At 43.5% G+C, this 20,820-nt stretch overlaps 1 protein-coding gene across 2 annotated transcripts in view; it reads left to right on the forward strand.

Moving 5' to 3' along the window:
• Positions 1-14,092: 14,092 nt before the first annotated feature.
• Positions 14,093-20,820, forward strand: part of LOC112225716 (rap guanine nucleotide exchange factor-like 1) — a 33,017-nt gene continuing 26,289 nt past the window's right edge. Inside the window, exon 1 of one of the 2 annotated variants that reach the window (XM_042307129.1) lies at positions 14,093-15,353. In XM_042307129.1, coding sequence (XP_042163063.1) covers positions 14,972-15,353 — 382 coding nt within the window. In that variant the 5' untranslated portion in view covers positions 14,093-14,971. The remainder of the gene's footprint in view (positions 15,354-20,820) is intronic. The other variant, XM_024389836.2, reaches the window with a different exon arrangement.

Genomic DNA, 20,820 nt, shown 5'->3' on the forward strand with positions numbered 1-20,820 from the left:
TGGTATCTCGCTTCATACAAGCATGGATGAGAATAGTGTATCCACTTAAATGTATTTGTAGCGCTTTCCACAGTCATTTGTCACAGACCACCATTTATTACAAAAGCCAGGTGTAAACTCTCACAGAGCATACTGAAGGTGACATTTGGCATTGAGATGAAACACTTGTGGAAGAAACATTGAGAGGAACCAGACCATATGAAAGATTTCAAGTAAAGCTGAGCGTTAGGGAGCCTACTGGTCTGGTGTAAGAGGAGTGCAGGTGGGAGGAGCTGAGGGAAGCCTAGGGGTACTCAAGCTTCTACATCAATAATTGTGTATGAATGAGGTCAAAACTCTGAATATTGCACAGCCAGGGGGCTAAAAGCTGAACTAATTCAAACTCCCTAGACCGCTGTGGAGGTTTACTTTGATCTTGGCCCATGGTATAATATGTATATTTTAGCTGAGAGTTTCAGAGTTAAGCCACTGTTAAAATTCAACCATTCTTTCTTTGAAGGTTAGGATTGTGGAGACATTATGACCAAAAACATTTTTATTGGTAGCCTACCATAACTAATAGGTCCATTTGGGCCACATTCCACCAGAACTCAGGTGTTGGAGGACAAGCAAAGCTAATATAGGATGTGTTTTCCTCTTTCCCCCCCAAAAAGGAGTGGTTTGCTTCTTCTGTTTAGTGAACTTTGCTCTCGATACACTCATCCCTTTGGGCACAAATGTATTGGAGGTAAATTAGAGAGAAGATAGAGGCATTGAATATTCATTGAGGTGAGACTCTCACCTCAACTCAACTCTCACTCTCACTCATTGTTCCAGACTCTCATCACTTTCCATACAGAATTTTCACCATCAAAAGTGTTGGGGAGTAGTGAACTACATGTAGTTCGACTAGTAATTACACTCCATTTTGCAGTAGCTTTGTGGTTCAAATCAATTCAAATCTAGGTTGTGTTTTCAGTAGTTAATTACTATTTTGCCATGTAGAGGTGTAGCTAACTACTGGAACTTAAAGAAAATTAGAAAATAATATATGTGTGAAATAGACAAGAATTTCCTTTCATTATCAGACCTGACAAATTTTTACTTGAAAAAGTGTTGGTTTTTAATAGGCCAAATATGCACATTCTGTTAACATCTGACTCCAGAGTGATCTGTTCTTGCAATTTGTAGTCTATGACATTTCAGATTTAGATATATATATTTCTTAGTAGTTTGGATGTAGTGAACTACTTTTTCAAAGTATAACTTCAGTTCGCAGCAGCTAATGGGGCTCCTGATACATACTAAACACTAAAACTATTTTTTTCTTAAGGGACGTTTTAGTGTAGCTTAACTTCTTTCAGTGTGAAGTAATTAGTAGCTTGGTAAACTATGTTTTCAGAGTAGCTTCCCCAACACGGAGCACCAATCACCCTAGGTACACTTCAAGCACCAATCACCCATAGGTACACTTCAACTATGACAGACAAAATGAGAAAAAAATCCAGAAAATCACATTGTAGGATTTTTAATGAATTTATTTGCAAATTATGGTGGAAAATAAGTATTTGGTCAATAACAAAAGTTTATCTCAATACTTTGTTGGCAATGACAGAGGTCAAACTCCTTCGTTGCCCGGGCGGTGTGTTTGGGATCATTGTCATGCTGAAAGACCCAGCCACGTTTCATCTTCAATGCCCTTGCTGATGGAAGGAGGTTTTCACTCAAAATCTCACGATACATGGACCCATTCATTCTTTCCTTTACACGGATCAGTCGTCCTGGTCCCTTTGCAGAAAACAGCCCCAAAGCATGATGTTTCCACCCCCATGCTTCACAGTAGGTATGGCGTTCTTTGGATGCAACTCAGCATTCTTTGTCCTCCAAACACGACGAGTTGAGTTTTTACCAAAAAGTTATATTTTGGTTTCATCTGACCATATGACATTCTCCCAATCTTCTTCTGGATCATCCAAATGCTCTCTAGCGAACTTCAGACGGGTATGGACATGTACTGGCTTAAGCAGGGGGACACGTCTGGCACTGCAGGATTTGAGTCCCTGGCGGCGTAGTGTGTTACTGATGGTAGGCTTTGTTACTTTGGTCCCAGCTCTCTGCAGGTCATTCACTAGGTCCCCCCGTGTGGTTCTGGGATTTTTGCTCACTGTTCTTGTGATCATTTTGACCCCACGGGGTGAGATCTTGCGTGGAGCCCCAGATTGAGGGAGATTATCAGTAGTCTTGTATGTCTTCCATTTCCTATTAATTGCTCCCACAGTTGATTTCTTCAAACCAAGCTGCTTACCTATAGCAGATTCAGTCTTCCCAGCCTGGTGCAGGTCTACAATTTTGTTTCTGGTGTCCTTTAACAGCTCTTTGGTCTTGGCCATAGTGGAGTTTGGAGTGTGACTGTTTGAGGTTGTGGACAGGTGTCTTTTATACTGATAACTAGTTCAAACAGGTGCCATTAATACAGGTAACGAGTAGAGGACAGAGGAGACTCTTAAAGAAGAAGTTACAGGTCTGTGAGAGCCAGAAATCTTGCTTGTTTGTAGGTGACCAAATACTTATTTTCCACCATAATTTGCAAATAAATTAATAAAAAGTCCTACAATGTGATTTTCTGGATTTTTTCTGTCATAGTTGAAGTGTACCTGTGATGAAAATTACAGGCCTCTCTCATCTTTTTAAGTGGGAGAACTTGCACAATTGGTGGCTGATTAAATACGTTTTTGCCCCACTGTACGTGCCAACAGTCAGAAAGAGAGAATTCAGCCACCAGCAGACAGTAACGGTAGAATCAAAGTGATTCTCTAACACCCAGCCATATTATGAGTCACACAGAAACCTTGTATTGCAGATACTGGACTCATGTACTACTCATCCCCTGCTTTAATAACCATGTTATAAGTGGCCTAATATATTCAGTACATTTGGAATGAAGACGCTCAGCATTTACATTACAATGCTGTCTCTTTTCCACACCTATGATGTCCAATAGCAGGCTCTGTCTCATGCTTTTTTAATGCATGTTGACGAGCGACTCATTTCATCGCACGTTGTTCATGGAGGCAGCTGCCATGTGAGGTTTTGGATTGACAGTTCTAAACTGCTGCTTGTGTTCTGGCCCGGGAGGGATCACAGCCATGTTTCTTATGTAAACAGGCTCATTTGAAGAAGAAATAAATGAATTATTTTTGCCATTGATGTTTTGTGCATTTTAATTCGCTTTGCGAAATGGGTTCACGACACCTCCCACACAATCAACGAAGCTGGCCAACATTTTCTCACAAACCCATTTTCACGTTTTTTCTCTCCCACTCTTTAATGCAGAACTTCTTCTTCTTCTTCTGCTGCTGCTTGTTACTATGGTATCATGCTGTAATCCCATCCCACCCCTTCTTTACCCCCCTCTCTTCCCCAATCCCCTCAAACCTCTTCCCCCTCACCACTCTCTTCCCCCTACCCCACAAACCTCTTACCCCTCACCACTCTCTTCCCCCTACCCCACAAACCTCTTACCCCTCACCACTCTCTTCCCCCTACCCCACAAACCTCTTACCCCTCACCACTCTCTTCCCCCTACCCCCTACCCCACAAACCTCTTACCCCTCACCACTCTCTTCCCCCTACCCCACAAAACCGCTTCCCCCTCAACCCCATTACTTTCCCTTATTGCCTCAGTATCCACCCCAGCCCCCTTCCTTCCTCTCCTGTCCCTGATGAATGTGTAACATATGGATTCCCCTCTCTCCCCTTCGCCTCTCTCCCTCTTTTGTGTCCGGCCCTCTCGACTTGTGTGGGCAGAGTTGAAGTGAATGGCTCTGTTTCGGTTGTATTGTTGTCGGGCCCCTTTGGCCTCCATATGCACCACCACCAACAGACTGGCTTTCGGATGTAGCGTGGCATTATCTGTACATATTCCTGTTCCATTCCATTACTTAGAATTATGTGTATTAGGTAGTTGTTAGATTACATGTTAGATATTGCTGCACTGTCGGAACTAGAAGCACAAGCATTTCGCTACACTCGCAATTGCATCTGCTAACCATGTGTATGTGGCCAATATGATTTGATGTGCCTGCTGGGGTTTCACGGATGTGCATGCTATGCATGAAACGTGTGTGTGTGCGCTGAGGGGAGCGGGAGAGTCTATTCTGTGTCCCCCTCAATACCTGCCAACTCCACTAACATGCAGCGGCACACACATGTATTCTTAATGGCCCATCTTTGACAGTCCTGTATATTTAACGCAGGGTCCCCCAGTCCTTGTTTTTGTTCAGCATCGCGGTGCGCGTCGCGGAGGTGGGGCCCGTCCTCCCGTCCCATTGTAACTGTTACAGGCCAAACAAAGCACCCTGCCACCAAGGGTGGTGATGTCACCACGACGCAAACCCCTAACCCCCCATCCATGTGTGTGTGTGTGAGACACACGTCATTAAACTCAGGCATGATTCATGGCAGCCTCAGTTGCTCTGTAGTGCTCATCCATAGACAAATGATCTGTCTGTAAGGCTCCGGCTAATGAGTGACGGTCAGGACAGCACATCACATAAGGCCCAGATACTGTTCTGCTCCCTCACTCCGACATTGACGCATAGAACATGACTAAGGCTATCACACTGTAGTGTACAGGGCCTGCACTCTCTCTCTCTGGGCCTCTCTCAGTCTGCTACTCTGACTGTCTGCCTCTTCTTCCATCTAAATCTCTCTGTCTCTCTTTCTTTCTCTCCCTCCCTGTTTTGGTCTGTTGCGACTCCTCTCACCCCGTCTGGACTCCTCTCACCCCGTCTGGACTCCTGCGCTGGGCGGGGTCAGATCACACACTGGTGTCACCCTGGCTCTAGTGACAGTGTTCTTCTGTTTGACACTTAGGCTGCCACGAATGAGTGTGCAAGGGAGTGCAAAGTGTGAGGGTGCTCCTCTCCTCTCTTTCTATCTTCTTTGTTTCGCCCCTTTCCCAACACGGGAATTAAAAAAACAAAACATGTCAACTAAGTTTTTACGTCTTCATGAAGCCTTACGGCTGTGTTTAGGTAGGTAGACCATTTGATGACCCTTCTTGAACATCTAAGTCCCGTTTGAGCCAATGTAAAAATGATCTGAAGTTCAGTGTTGTGACACTGAATAGACCTCAAGATGACTCGTCGACTGCCAATAGCAGTAACCCTATGGCTTGTGAGTATACAGATGTAGGATATTAATTTGATCCCTCTTTAGTTGCTGAGAATTTTCCTGCAAAGCAGGAAATGCAAACTTGAACTGTATTCGAGGTTTAAAAAAGGCTTCAACAGTTTGTAATTTCCACTTTAAAATGTCAGACTTGATTTGCCCGGATGAAAAATGTATCAACACTTACAAAAATTTGGCATTAATTATAATTCACATAATAATTAACATTTCCTGTTGTTGCACGATTATTTTCCTGCTGGCTCAAATTAAGATCCTACACTTAGAAAAAAAGGGTTCCAAAGGGGTTATTCAGCTGTCCCCATAGGAGAACAATTTTTGGTTCCAGGTAGGACCGTTTTGGTTCCAGGTAGAACCTTCTGTGTAAAGGGTACTATATGGAACTCAAAAGGGATCTAACTGAAACCAAAAAGGTTCCACTATAGGGACAGCTGAAGAACCCTTTAAGATTCTAGATAGCACCGGTATAGAAAGATGAGAATATTTGTATTTATTTAACATTTATTTAACTAGGCAAGACAGTTAAGAACAAATTCTTATTTACAATGACTAGGAACAGTGGGTTAATTGCCTTGTTCAGGGGCAGAACAACAGATTTTTACCTTGTCAGCTCGGGGATTTGATCTAGCAACCTTTCGGGTTACTGGCTCAACACGCTAACCACTAGGCTACCTGCTGAGAGATGAGTAATAATGAGAGATGAGTAATAGCTCTTGTTGGGCTACTCGAGCAGTATGTGTGAGTTTATTCCCTGTTGAAGGACTCTGATTTGGAACTGTCTGAACTGACTCATCTTCGCCGTGCTGAAATCAGGAGATGCAATTCAAAACAGCAGAGCCATAACGATGGCACATTCTGTCTGTCCTTGCAACCGAGACAGAACATTTAGCAGCTCCCAACTAAATATGCAGCATCAGATAGACGTCTGGAGTGCATGTGTGGGTGGATGTGAAGGGATGGAGGAAGGGGTGGGGTGGGTGTTGAGAATGAGAAGTGAAAGCTCCATTTATCAGAGTGCTTGAAGGTTGGGAGTCTGTTTGAGGAGTTAAGGATAATCTTTTTAGGAGTGGAACAGCCCCAGAGGGCAGAGCAGCCTCCTTCCTCCCAGATACCCAGAGGAGAGCCAGTGGAGCGTTGGAGGCTCTGACAGAGAGCCAGCTGATCTCCATCCTCAGACACAGGTGACCGGCCTCATTTATCTCTCAGTGGGGCGGGGCTCCCTCCTTGGCTTTGTTTGTGTGTGTAGCCCATGGAGCCCTGAGGGAGTGTGTGTGTGTGTGTGTATTTCATTGGGGGTGGGGGGGGGGTTGTCCAGATGAGTCATCGCAGATGTGCACCTCCCTCCCTCCAACTATGTCCATCAGTAGAGCAGAGAGTGGAGTGTAGCGAGTGCATTAGGCACCCTGGGTCATTTGTCATCTTGGTGGATGACACATTGGAGAGGCACATCACCCCTGAGAATCACATTCAATACAGTCACCGACTGATAGGATTACCCAATCGCCGTGGCAACGTCTGTCTCGCTGTTGTTCAGCCACAGTGAATATCAATTCAATATTTTTTCATGTTTTTTTTTACTCCTAGAGATGTCCTAAGGTACAGAGCAAGTGTGCCACTATAACCTCATGGATTCTAAGCTGATTCCAGTCATTCATAAGAAAACAGAATGACATCAATCTTGATCCAATTGAACACAAGTGATACTTTGCTCAGTTTGCTTTTAAATGTGTTTTTTTTTGACCACACCAAACAGACTATCCACAGTAAAGGACATTAGGTGGAACTAAAAACCTATAGCTCTGGTAACTGTGTGTCAATAAAAGTCTCTATGTGACCCTGTGACCTTGCTGACCTCAGCTCCATAGAAAACCATTTGCCATTGGAAGGCCAGTGCTCCCATAATAGCTAATCTGGTGATCATACTAGAACCTTCATGTGACGTTTTCCACCCGTGTGTGGTAAGTGCAAATGAAAAGGTTATGACCAGTAACCTCATGGTTGACCCCTTCCCTCTCCTCTCCCTCCCAGCCTGTTCATTCACCTTTTAGCACCTCTATGCTTCCCTTAAAAGACATTTGATTGCATAGGCCAGAGTGGAGAAACTGGTTTCCTCCATAGTATGGTGTAAAGCACAAGTGCTAATTTTGGGAGTGCAGGGGATTCCTCAGTGGGAATACCCAGTGCCCACACAGACCAGGCAGTTACAGAGAAAGCAGAAGTGGAGGAGGAGGACGGAGAGAAGAAACAGAAAGCCAGGGCTGAGGGGAGAGTACCGTAACATGATAACCATATCCTCATTTAGTAAGACCTTGTGACCGAGGGCAATGCTTGCAATCACTACTACGCAACATAGCTCTGCGTCATAGTTTTGTGGTCAAACCTTGTTACCATAGTTACCAAAGGGAGTTATTGTTTGGTGTGAATTATTTTTAATTCGTGGCATTTCCAGAAATAGAGCAGTAAGAAAATGTGTTGTTAAGAAAAGCCTAAGAAAAACTTTAGAGGGACAAAGCCTGAAAGAGGACACGGTCTGTTCTTCTCTTTCAAATAAAAGGCTGGACTAGACGTTGAATTGACATCTGTGCCCAGTGGGCTAATTCCCAACTTGACCCTGCTGAAACTTTGCTGCTGTCAAAAGTCCACTGACTTAGCTAGCAGGTGCAGCTCAAGTTGTTATCTGATACCTCAGGAGTGCTGGAAAGAGGTATGGCTGCAATGGATAGTGAGAAAGTTACAGACTCACAAATATCATAACCCCCCTTTTAATACACATATATGTGAATTTGTCCCAATACTTTTGTTCCCCTAAAATTTGGGGACCGTACAAAAAGCGCTGTCATTTCTAAACGGTTCACCTGATATATATGAAAATACCCTCAAATCAAAGCTGACAGTATGCACTTTACCATAGTCATTGTATCATTTCACATCCAAAGTGCTGGAGTACAGAGGTAAAACCCCCAAAAATGTGTCACTATGCCAATACTTTTGGAGCTCACTGTATATCAAAGTGTTGGAAGCGTAGGGGATTCCTCAGTGGGAATACCCAGTGCCCACACAGACCAGGCAGTTACAGAGAAAGCAGAAGTGGAACGGGTGGAATGGTATAAAATACATCAAACACATAGTTTCCAGGTGTTTGACGCCATTCCATTCGCTCCGTTCCAGCCATTATTATGAGCCGTCCTCCCCTCAGCTGCCTCCTGTGGTGGAAGTACAGTACAGTATAGTGATAACCGTATCCTCATTTAGTAATGACCTTGTGACCGAGGGCAATGCTTGCAATCACTAATACACAACATAGCTCTGCATCATAGTTTTGTGGTCAAACCTCGTTACCATAGTTACCGACGGAAGTTATTGTTTGGTGTAAATACTTTTTCATTCAGGGCATTTCTGGAAATAGAGCAGTAAGAAAATGTATGTCGTTAAGAAAAGCCCCCCAAAAAACTTTAGAGGATCAAAGCTTTAAAGAGGACACGGACCATCTTGCTCTTTTAATATAAAAGACTGGAATTTCATGATAGAATGCAAAATTCAAAATGCATTCTATCACACACGCGTGCGTGCGTGCGTGCGTGCGTGGGTGGGGGACTCCACTCCTGTGTCAGTGATGTGGGGCAGAGAGGTTTCCCTGAGATAAGTCACTCACTACACACGTTCCCCATCGACATCCCTCCCCATCGACATCCCTACAGCTCCGGGCCAGACGTCGCTGAGCTTGGCATATTGCCAGCTGTGACGGAAGGCTGTGGTCTCTGTGTGTAAGCGCTCCTGTCACTCACAGACAGGCGCTAGGGAGCTAGTGCCTTGTGTCAATAGGGACAGAGAGTGTGGATGAGCTAAAGGAACCAGTGACAAGGATGAGGCCATTCCTCAAGGAGATCAGACAATCACAACTATTGTCTCAGGGGGCTTGCAAATCCATGCACGATCCCACAGCTAAAAACTCAACTGCATTGTGGTTGGTTGTGTGCGAGGTAGGCTTCACTACTACTGTCAGGCACTGTCTCGTTTGACATTTTAGAGAGGGCCACAATGCTTGCCGTTCACTGCAAAAAAAACTCACGGGTAACTTTAGCAGTTATTAAGATGTTTCTACACTGCCTCAATGTCCAGGCAATAGCCTGAATGAGTCCGTGTGCAGTAGGTTGAGAGAGAAAAGATGCCCCCAAGTGCATGTTATTGAGAAGAGAAGCCATGCTTTTCAATATCCCCAGCCATGAGCTCTCTTACTCTGACATGTGTTGTGTGGCACCTGTGTGCTCGGTGTCTGAAAATACCTCTTGCATAGGCATGGAGCCGGATCAGTCAGCCGTGGGTGGCCGGAATCGGATCCCGTATTTACTCTGAAACAAAGTATTGAGTATGCGGCAGCTCAGAGTGAGTATACAGTTTCCTCCTGCAGTTCAGTTGATCAACAGGATGGTGATGAAACCCTAAGCGACACCTGATAAGGTTCCATTTCATCATGAGTGCCTCGGCTGCTGTTTTCTGTTCAAGCCTCACGCTCTGTTGTTATATCATCATAGCTCCACTCATTGGCCTCGTTAAGTTATATCTTTCTTTGAAGTTCTTTAAGCCTTTTCGAGACCTTGTTTATTTTACATTTAATAAAAGGTCTGCCCCAAACTGGCATTTTTATCAACATTTCTTATACAAATATAACTTAATTTGTTCCATCGAATAGGCTACCACAATCAATATCACTCAATTTTTTACATTTAATTTGACCTTTATTTAACTAGGCAATTCAGTTAAGAACAAATTCTTATTTTCAATGACGGCCTAGGAACAGTGGGTTAACTGCCTGTTCAGGGGCAGAACGACAGATTTGTACCTTGTCAGCTCGGGGATTTGAACATGAAACCTTTTGGTTACTAGTCCAACGCTCTAACCACTAGGCTACCCTGCCGCCCTGGTGATTCCAAAAATACATCCTGAATGATTTTCAAAAATACATCCTGAATGATTTTCAATCACCAGCCACAAGTACTGGAGTAATGAAGTAACTACTACTGTTCAAATGGCTGTAGCTGGTTTAAACAGAGCAAATTAAATTTGAATGGAACTTAACTAAGAAAGGCCTTCTCTGAAATAAGGTCAAATACATTGTGCTTAGATTAATAATTAATCAATCCCTGAGTAATGCCTTTAATGAACTACTAAATCTAATAAGTGAATGGGGATTTTAATAATTGATTAATTGGCTTCCATCCAACCCCTAACTTCTTCACAAATAGTCAGTAAGCCTATGCTCTTTTTTTGATGCTTCAGCCCTTGCAATATGAATTTATTCAATTCTTTAACATAACAGAGATACTATATGTCCTTCACCATATTTGTTACAATGTCCATCGAACCTCACTGAACTGAAAAATGACAACCCAATAATCTGTGGAGCATTATATTAGGTGCCTGCCTTGGAACCATGTGTTCTTCTGTTATTGTCACTGGTTGTGACTGCCACCTGTCCATATAGACAGCACCCATCCACCCACAATTAACAATGGGCCATGGGCCATTTGAGCAAATCGGCATATCCACAACAAAAGAGAAGATAGAGCAAGATGACACCACAACTGACATGTAGAATTGTCTTGTTCTACAACTGACATATAGAACTAGCATATAGAACTCTTGTTCTTGACCGGTGTGTATATAAAGGGTTAACCTGCCACACACGTGTGTTTTCAGCAGGGCTCTAGGCTTTTGGGGACCCTAGGCGAGATTTGGTTTGAAGGCCCCCCTCACCTCGTGGGCAAAACATTTTAGTGCCCCTCTCTTGACGGCAGAGATTTTTTTTTAAATGTACTGCAATTCTACACATTTTGCCATGGGTGGAGAAAGTTTAAAAGTTCATTTCTGTGAAATCCTGCACATTTTGCCATGATTTATGCCATGTTACTTTAAAAAATATATTTTTGGTGCTTTTTTCACAAGTATGTGGTGAATTTTCAAAACTAAGTACAAACTCGAAACCCTACCGTATGTTCAGAATCTTTGATTGTGCCTTCATTGGGGTTTCACACATCGTTCATACGAAATCAAAGTTGTCAGTGAAATACCATGAGAACATTTAGTGTAGTGACCAATACATCCAGTGGTGATTTTGGCAAGTAAATCTTGGTGCGGCAAACTCTCAAAAAACGTTTTAGATGCATGCCAGCAAAACCACAACACAATACATTAATTGCACTATAATGATGACAAACAATGCACACAAACTGTTAAAAACATAGCTGATATGGCTGACTTGCTTAAACAAATGTTGTTTCTAATGACAATTGAGATGTACAAACTATGGCATAAGGGGACGATGAGCGGATAAGAGGCAATCCATAATTTTGATTAAAACATTAGTGAGCGAGCTAGGACGGACATAGTCAATATAACTATTTGTTCAGCACTGTTGAAATGTACAGCGACAGAATTCAGAACATGGGCCGTTCTTACAGTATTCTCCCTGTACACCAAGTCAGAACCATAGGATACATAAAGGGGGCATATAAGCAGACAATGAAAGATCTTATGATATTTGATGATTACATTTCTCTAAAACAGGCTATAGGTTACATGTGCACCACCAAGTCAGAACAGTAGGCTAAGTTATGAAGGCGAAAGGGACCAAATTATTAGAGTGAGGCACATGAGCTACCAATGGCTTACTACACAACATACACTTAGTACTACTTTGTTAGCTACAGTATACATATCTTCCGGGCATATTACATAATTTATGCAGCAGCATACAATACTTTTTTTGGAGTTACCTTGTTGTGCTGTGCTCACTTGAAAAGGAAGGTGGCTCGGAGGTCCTTCGTGGGCAGATTTTGTCATCAAACTTTGTCATCAAAGTCTGGCATTCTCAGAATTTATGCTGCTTTCAAGACAACTGGGAAAAAAAGTTAGCCACTCATTCCTTCCAAACCACTCATTGTTGAATTTGCGATTTACAAGTAGTTGTGTAGTGTTTATGTCCAATGGCAGATGAGCACCGATACGTTTTATCTATAATTTCTCTTCATATGACAAGGATTGAAAGGATTTGCCAGTAGATTGTCAACTTGATTCATGATGATGACTGCTAGCTTGCTAGCTAAGATTTTGAAAGTATGATGTTGAAATGATCAGTCCAATCAAAGCTACAGTAGATATGTGATTTGATGTCATTTTATCTGTGGCCAATGACCTTGAGCCTTCTTGGATGGAAACTTCTAATACAACTCTATGGCAGCACCCAAGGGGCTTGACATTTCTAGCTCTCCCTGTAGATTTTGCGGTGATGTAGTGTCCACATGAGTGACAGAACACTGAACCAATCACGGCACAACTAGAGAACATTACCAACCCCTACGCTCCGTATTTTCCACATGCTGGCCCTCCACCACAGACAGCACTAAGCTTGGCTGAAACACCTGCATTTTGAAGCTGCCTTTGATCAAGAAAACAAAAAAAGAGACCATGTTTGTCTGTGGCTTTATTAACTCAATGCTTTTTTTTTTTCTTCCATTGTTGTTATTTTGGCATTAATACATGTCACATATCAGTTTGCAAACAACCTTTTTTTTTGCTAAACAGGTGGGGCTATTTGGTCTCTATTTAGTTATTTTAACAACCATTTATTCCAATATCAAAAATACGAGGTACATTTCAAAGCTTATGTTTGAAGCACTGAATGGAACAAATTGTAGATTGTAAATATCCACTGAGTGAACAAAACATTAGGAACATAATTCCTAATATTGAGTTTCACCCAATTTTGTCCTCGGAACAGCCTCAATTTGTCAGGGAGTGGACTCTACAAGGTGTCGAAAGCGTTCCACAGGGACGCTGGCCCGTGTTGACTCCAATGCTTCCCACAGTTGTGTCAAGTTGGCTGGATGTCCTTTGGGTGGTGGACCATTCTTGATACACACGGGAAACTGTTGAGCTTGAAAATCCCAGCAGCGTTGCAGTGCTTGACACACACACACACTGACACAAATGTGTGTGCCTGGCACCTACTACCATATCTGTTCAAAGGCACTTAAATCCTTTATCTTGCCCATTCACCCGCTGAGTGGCACACATACACAATCCACGCCTCAATTGACAAGGATAATAAATAAATTTAAAAAAGATCCTTCTTTAACCTATCTACTTCCTTTTGTCTATACTAGTTAAAGTGGATTTAACAGGTGACAACAAGATTTTCAACCAGATTCACCTGGTTAGTGTATGTCATGGAAAGAGCAGGTGTTCCTAATGATTTGTGCACTCAGTGTAATTTTCCACACAGTATTTGACATACACCATAAATCATTTTTTTTGTTGTATCCAATGGCAGGTTGTGAGCATGTTGAGAAATACGTCAATCTTACAGTTTCATTGTCCTTATACAGTCCTTATACAGTCCTTATACAGTACATACTGTACGTAGGACAAATCATCAGAAATAGAAGTATTGTCAAGTAGTTGTCTATTGTCCAAATGTAGCACGGTGTTGTATGCCATCTCTGCTCCATGCGACATTGTACAAGACCCCCGTTTCTATGTGACTTGTCAACTAATACAGTATCCACCTGTCTCTCTGCTTGAAACGTACCCTTAGTGCCTGGTCGGTAACTCAGCCATGATTACCACAAGTTTAGATAGCTGCGTAGACTAACTTATCAACCAAAAAAAAGGTTTAGCTGACATGGGCTAATTGAGTGGTTGTCAGTGACTGACATAACTAGAGGGAAACTGCTGATGCACAACTACATTTCGAAATTGCACCTTGTGTATACTACTATTCTAGTGCTAAACAGTAAGTTTAGACCCCAACTGAGTTCCCCCTTCAAAAATGTTTTAAATGTTTGTTTTTATTGTTCGGGGCCCCCTAGCGGCCGGGGGCACGAGACAACCACCTATATCATTTATGCCAAGGACGGCCCTGGTTTTCAGTGGGAGTGAGCAGCTGCCATTCAGCAGGCACTGAGGAGTACTGACTGCAACAAACGCGCAACTGCAGATGAAGGAAGGAAGGAATGGAGGGAGTGAGTGAGTGAGTGGGCGAGTTAATATAGCAGCGGTCCCAAATACAGCACGTTCACACTCTTCGGGGGTGTGCGTTTGTCCACACAGAGCTCGAACCACTGCATTCAATAAGCATTCAAACGGAGAAGGGGAGAGGGAAACGCTGGTACTTATCTGAACAAGCTCCCACACATGCTGAGGGGCCGAGGCCATTCCCACTGGCGATATTACTGCAGTAGATTGCTTTGACGCCAGCAGCAAGACATACCCCATGCGGCAGAGACGCGTCGCATTTGTCGCTGGTAAAAAGCTACTGGGGCGCCTATTTACCACCCCCCGCTGTTATCCTTATATTTTGTTTCGGTATATCGCACTGTGCTCTGCTGAGAGTGTGTGTTCGTCATCCATTGTATTTTGGCCGCTGCTTGAAACTGACAAACATTGTTCCTTGACGCGCCCGAAACGTCTGCAGAGGTGGAGACGCCAGGGAGCAGTTGTTGTGGAGCAGGTTTGGATATTTTGCGATAAATGTCACTCAGCCAGAACGGGCAGTCGTCTGTGAGCACGCTGACGTCGATAGACTGCTGCTTCACAAATCGGATTTTTACACTGATCTTTTAAAATCATGATTTGACAAATGGGTTAATTATTTCCATATGCAAGAGCTTACTACGAAGACCGGTCAATAGAAGTACGCATGGATGCTTGTATAATGTAGTCACACAACGATAGTCCCTGCAGAGGTATTCAGTTAATATCAATCACCATCGAAAATAGCATTTTTTTGCGGTATTGTATCAAAATGCCGGCGGGAATGAAGCCCCTGGAAAAGTTTTTGAAGAAACAGACAACGGCGCTCACTCGAGCTGGTGGCTTTGGGGAGAAGGCGACTGGCACTGGCGCTTCTCGGCGGCGAGCCAGCCTGTCTCGGGTGGTTCCGTTTTTCAGGGAGACTTCTCCAGAGAGCGGTCCGGCCAGGGAGGTGTTCAGCCCGGACACTGAGGAAGCACCGTGCTGGCCCTCGGCCACTGCGGACATTAGGAGCCCGTCGCTGTCTAGCGATGAGCAAAGCTCCGAGGCGAGTCTGGACACGAGCTGGACACCGCTGCCTGCGGACACACCGGACAACCTGGCGCTGGCGCTCCTGGACAGTGTGGCGGGCAAACGATATGGCAACTGCACAGGTAAATGGACCTCGTCAATCAACCGCATTTATGCAACACAATGCATCCACCTATTGGCCTGTCAATCATCACACTCAGTTGTTTGACTAATTCCTCAACTGTTTCACACCAAATCATGGTGTTCTTGCGTTTCACTTTTGCAAATTAGCCAAGCTATTCACTTGTCAAAGGAATGTAGTCTATCCAGGAACCCAAAACTACCATTTGGTCCTTGATTAGGCTATATCCTAGTCTATAGGTCTACATAGGCTATTGCAAATAACTAAGCTTTTGCTTATTTTCTCCTTTTGCTCATAACAATAACAGAAACCCCAAATAATCAGTCAGTGATCTATTCCAGGCTGTAGAATGATTGGATTAGGCGGTGGTTGGTGCAGAAGGGTTTCTTCCCATCATTGCCTTGTTATATTAACTGATTCTACGGTTACATAAGAACGGCTGTCCTCGTTAAGAAAAAACGAAAGTCTGTTATTAAAAGGGATGGTCCAGATGTTTCTCACGCCTCTAGAAAAGAAGACCTCGCAAATTGAATCATATTTACGTGTTGGTGGCACTTAAAACCCAAAACGAAACTCTCCCAAAATCTAATGTGTAGGGTTCAGTTTATTCAACGTAACATTTTGATTGAGCTCATGTGCACTTGCCTATTACAGTAGCAGCATGTCTTTCATATGGAAACTGGCTGCTTCATGATCGGTCATGGAGGATCGCGCTAGTCTTCGCACATTGGCTGCTGAGCTTGTGCACATTTATTTATTTATTTCTAAAAAAAGGAGGTCATGATTCTCATCCTAAAATGCAATGTTTCTGTTGGCAGCTAAAGAGCAGACGGTACAATGGGTTTAATCATGTTTTATTCTACATTATTATTCTAAAGGGTTTGATCCAAAATGATTTTGTATCACAAGGGATTGTGAGGAGATGAGTATGCAGAATTCAAAACAATAAAATGTTGAACATTTTATAAACCAATCTAGAAGACACCGTTGCACACTTTAAAGAAGAAGAATATCCGCACCCTACATATCTGTAGCATTTATCTCCATATTTCCTGTGACTATAACAAATATGAATTGGTATCGTTAGCGTCAAAGGTGCCAGATGCATAGCCACTCTGGTGTGTGTGTGTGTCATAGATCTATTGACTCTGCCCTTTAGACTCTCCAAATTGAAATTTGGAGGTTGTGACCAATTTTTAAATTAAACCCAGACAGGGTTGGGGAGTAACTGATTTAATCAGTTACATGTAATCTGATTACGAAAAATGAACCCTAATCTATTACGTTGCCAGCAAAAATATGAATCAAATTACAGATACTTTTGTAAAACTACATGATTACTTCTTGGATTACTTTGACATTCAGAAAGCATATTTGCGGTAAAAAACAACAACAACATTCTGCATTGAAAAGGGGTTTAAGTTTGTTCCCCCTGTCGATTCTGACTCCGTTATCGTTAATTCATCTCTCCTAATTTGTCTTTCAAGCTTCCACCTGGGTTTGAATCTTCCTGATATCCAATAAGGAGGGGACTTGCTGGGCGTCTCAAATAGAACCAAGTTCTACTTTAGCCAATGTGGCCAGTGAGGTTTGCATGTGCTGCCTCCTAAAGGGAAAAGTAATCTTAAACTGAATCGGATTACATTGCCGAGTTTCGGTAATCCAAAAATGAGGCTACTGATTACAATTTTGTACAGGTAACGGATTTAAGCCTAGAAAGCAACCTACGCAACGCTGAGCCCAGATATGAATACACTGTAATATAGCAACCATAAACATATGTTTGTGATGGAGCTGGTGATGGGTTCTTGGAATGGTGCCAGAGAAGATTCCCAGGCGGTTGTTGTTGTTGAAGGCAAGTAGGTTAGTGGTCATGATGTGATGTATGCCTATCCCGTGGGGGGTGGTTGGGTGAGTGATACGCTGCATTAGATGACACCCCTGCTGTCAATGTCTACCTTTTGAGTGAATCCTCCAGTATGTCCATTTTTACTATGCAGCTTTGCCAATGCCATACCTCATTGTGAGAAAAAAATGTCTCCACTGCTTATCTCAACAAGTCCTGCAGTAACAGGATTTATTAACAGAGTTTTCCAAGGTGGATTGCCAGGGCTTCCTGTGTAACATGCAGATTTTCCTCCCAGCCAATCCTCGGATTCTGCTCAATGTATCTGTTGCATTGGCGCATGATGTGGGTTTCGCACACTGGTCTCTCTGGGGAAATCCAATAGGTTGATGAAGTACAACTGTGATGTGCTGTTCAGGCATTATTATGGGCAACGGTGAACAGCTCAATTAAAATATGTTCAGGAAATGTCTCAGAATGAACACTGGCAATTAGCTGTGTGGAGGACTCTTATTGAGATCTACTGTTTAGTGATAATCCACATCAGTTCCTCTGTTGCAGGAGGAATCTGCTCTTCCTAGGTTATTTTAGTGCATAAGGGTTCACTGCACCTCCAGCAAATTTTCACAGAACTATTCTGCTTGCGGGCAACCATCCCCCATTATGCATTGCAAAGCCAGTGTACCTCCTTTCCGATGACCTCGCTGACCTGCTCCCTGGGTCATCCTGTATGTTCCTGTCAAACTGACTGAGCCTGAATTGACTGAGCTCGAATTCCTCTCTCTTGCTCTTGTTTTTTTGTTGTCAATTTCCCCCTACTGTATTCTACAGGAAAATGCATATCTCCACTGCATCATTCATAAGACGAGAGAAGCAGCATAGTATTGCTAGAGATCGAATTGGCTTTGTACAGCAGCCAATGGTCGTGTTTGAAACAGCAGGTGTGATTCCAGAATGAATCAAAATGGGAGATTGTATTGACACATGGGTTAATGTTGAACCTTATCTATGTATGCTTTGAGTTTGACAAATACATATACAGAGAACTTGGTTGTCGTACGTCTGAAGAGGGTTCATGAGAGTTCATATGGTCCATTCCAAAAGGTCACTATTTTGTTAGACTTTTTAATTTTTTTTTTATCTCCCTCAGACTCATTTTTCTCTTTGACTTAATTCACTTCAGCGAGCTGCGTTGGTGTTATAAACACTTAGGGAACTGCAACCCAGATAGCTTTAAATATGTTTAATCTCGTTTAACCTGTTTCTTGGAGGGCCGAGCTCGCTGCTGTTTGGATGGGGATGTTCTAGAATATGTAGAAAATCTGAAAAAGTGCGGCTAATCCAGGATTAGTTACCAATAGCGGACCAGATTGAGCAGACCTGCCCACACTTACATGTGGAGCAGAAATGAATCTTTGGATTATGGATCTAGGTTGGATCTTGATCCTGGTTTATATAGTCTGAATGTTTCTAATTTGGAAGTGTTTCTGTTGGATGCAAATGTGTTTATGGTGAAACAAAGTCCACTACGACCTAAACACAGCATGCTCCCCAACCCCTTTGCACCTTATGACTCCCTGTCTCACACCCTCCTGTCTGACACACTACCTGACAGACCTGAGTACACCACACCCAATAACATTTTACCACCCCATACCACAGTGCTCTCACGGAGATACTATGCACCAGGCTGTCCATATCAGCAGTCCCAGATCAGTGTTGGCTGAGTGGCGCTCCAAACACCATAAACCGTCTGAGTCACTGCCCTCTGCGAGTGTGTGTGTGTGTGTGTGTGTGTGTGTGGGGGAGACCGAGCCGCAGGTAAAGAACAGATTAGAAGCATTTTGACAGCCCCTATCTAAAAAGTCCCGTCCTTTTCCCAAGGTCAACGGCCCTGCTCTTGTGTAACCCTGTTTTACCTTGTGGTTTCATTTCTTGTCCAATCACACCATTGGCTCTCGGAACGGGCTTGTTGAGGCAAGGGTTAGGCAATTTTTAAAAATTTTTTAGGTGTGTACAGTCTCCGAGTTCCAGTGGAAGTCGAGATCAAAACAATCTGTTAATGAAGCCACGTCTAACTTGCGATGCGTGTTTCAACCTGGGAAACCACATGTCTACAGTCCCATTCCCACTATTATTGTCTGACGAAAACAGATGGATTGACTCTCCCCATAATAACAAAGCAGGTGAATTTGCCTCTCCACATCCTGTACATTTTGGACTGTACACATTCTTAGTATACCATGGTATTGCATGTAAAAGCATGAAACTAAACGAGTAGAAGAGATTTCAAACCGGTCACCCACGGGTACAATAATGGGTTAAAATAACTATGGTCGATACAGACGAGGGTGTCGGGGGCCCTGGAGATGCTGCAGCAGTTGCTTACAGTACATTACATGGTTGTTTTGTGTTGCAGCAGAAGAATGACAAGGACTTGGGGGGGGGAGTTGATGTTGGCTTTGAAACACTTGCAATGCAGAGGGAACATGCCTTGTATCAAAAGCTCCACGTCAGTTATTCACAAAGCCAAGTGGGATGTTTAAACTAGACTTTAACTTCGCTTGATGCTCTCATTGCTTTTACATTCCACATCCAGAGAGACGCTCCTTAGGCGGTTGTTCTGAGACTCTGAGGCACGCAGCTGCAAAGTCTTGTGGAACGAAAGGCGAGCGGCGGAAAAGGGACAAAGTGCAGAGAGAAAATGTGATTGCGTTGGGCAGTGTGGGAGGTATTCTGATGATTCTTTTATGTAAAGAAAGAGGGATTAAAAGAGGAGCTGCGAGCCTAGTGCCCACTCCTTTTGGATGCTTTTACATAAGGAAGGGTGGGATGGCCGACCCCCCCCTCTACATGCCTGCACTCTCCTCTCCTCTTTAGCCCACGCACCTGGACCACTCTGGGGAGAGGAGAGCACGATGGGGCCCTCCAGGGCTGATTGACTTGCCTTACTGTGTTTGTGTGTGTGTGTGTGTGTCTCTGTAGGTTTTTTTGTGTGTGTGTGTGTGCACTTTGATGCATGTGTTTTGATTTCTGTACTTTTTTAGCTTGGATGGATGTGTGCATTTATGTGCTTGCATAAGAGTGTATGCTTGGATGTGTGTGTGAGAGAGTGGGTTGGAGCTTGTCTATCTGTGTGCCCGGCGTGGAAAAGAGGCTCTCCAGCACAGCACCTGTTCACATGGCAACCAGCACTCACAGGGAAGCAAGAGGAGGAGGAGGAGTGGGAGGAAGAGAAACAGAGGGAGTGCAGGAAGGAAGGAGTTGAGTGTTTGAGAAGATAAGACTTGGGAGAGAGGGAATAGAGCTTCCATAAACTATGTGGACAGTGTGCCAGCCAGTGAGAGGAAGAAGGGGACAGAGCGATCGAGCAAAAGACACTTGTTAACTGGCTTCTGTATCATAAGGATGTTCTCATCTAATCAGCACTTCTTTACCTACTAGCCTATCCAGGTGGGCTGATGACAAGTAGATCAGTGCAGTGGCTTCTTTCTCTGAGTGTTGACCATCCAGAGGGAGTCGGGTTGCAGCAGCCTAGCCAGCCGGGTAGTGACGATGACTTACCCTGGTGAACTGCCCCGCCACTTGACATCCTTTGATGTGACAGGAGCAGTGGTTATTT

Source organism: Oncorhynchus tshawytscha, linkage group LG27 (assembly GCF_018296145.1).
Source record: "Oncorhynchus tshawytscha isolate Ot180627B linkage group LG27, Otsh_v2.0, whole genome shotgun sequence".
NCBI classification, from domain to species: domain Eukaryota; kingdom Metazoa; phylum Chordata; class Actinopteri; order Salmoniformes; family Salmonidae; genus Oncorhynchus; species Oncorhynchus tshawytscha.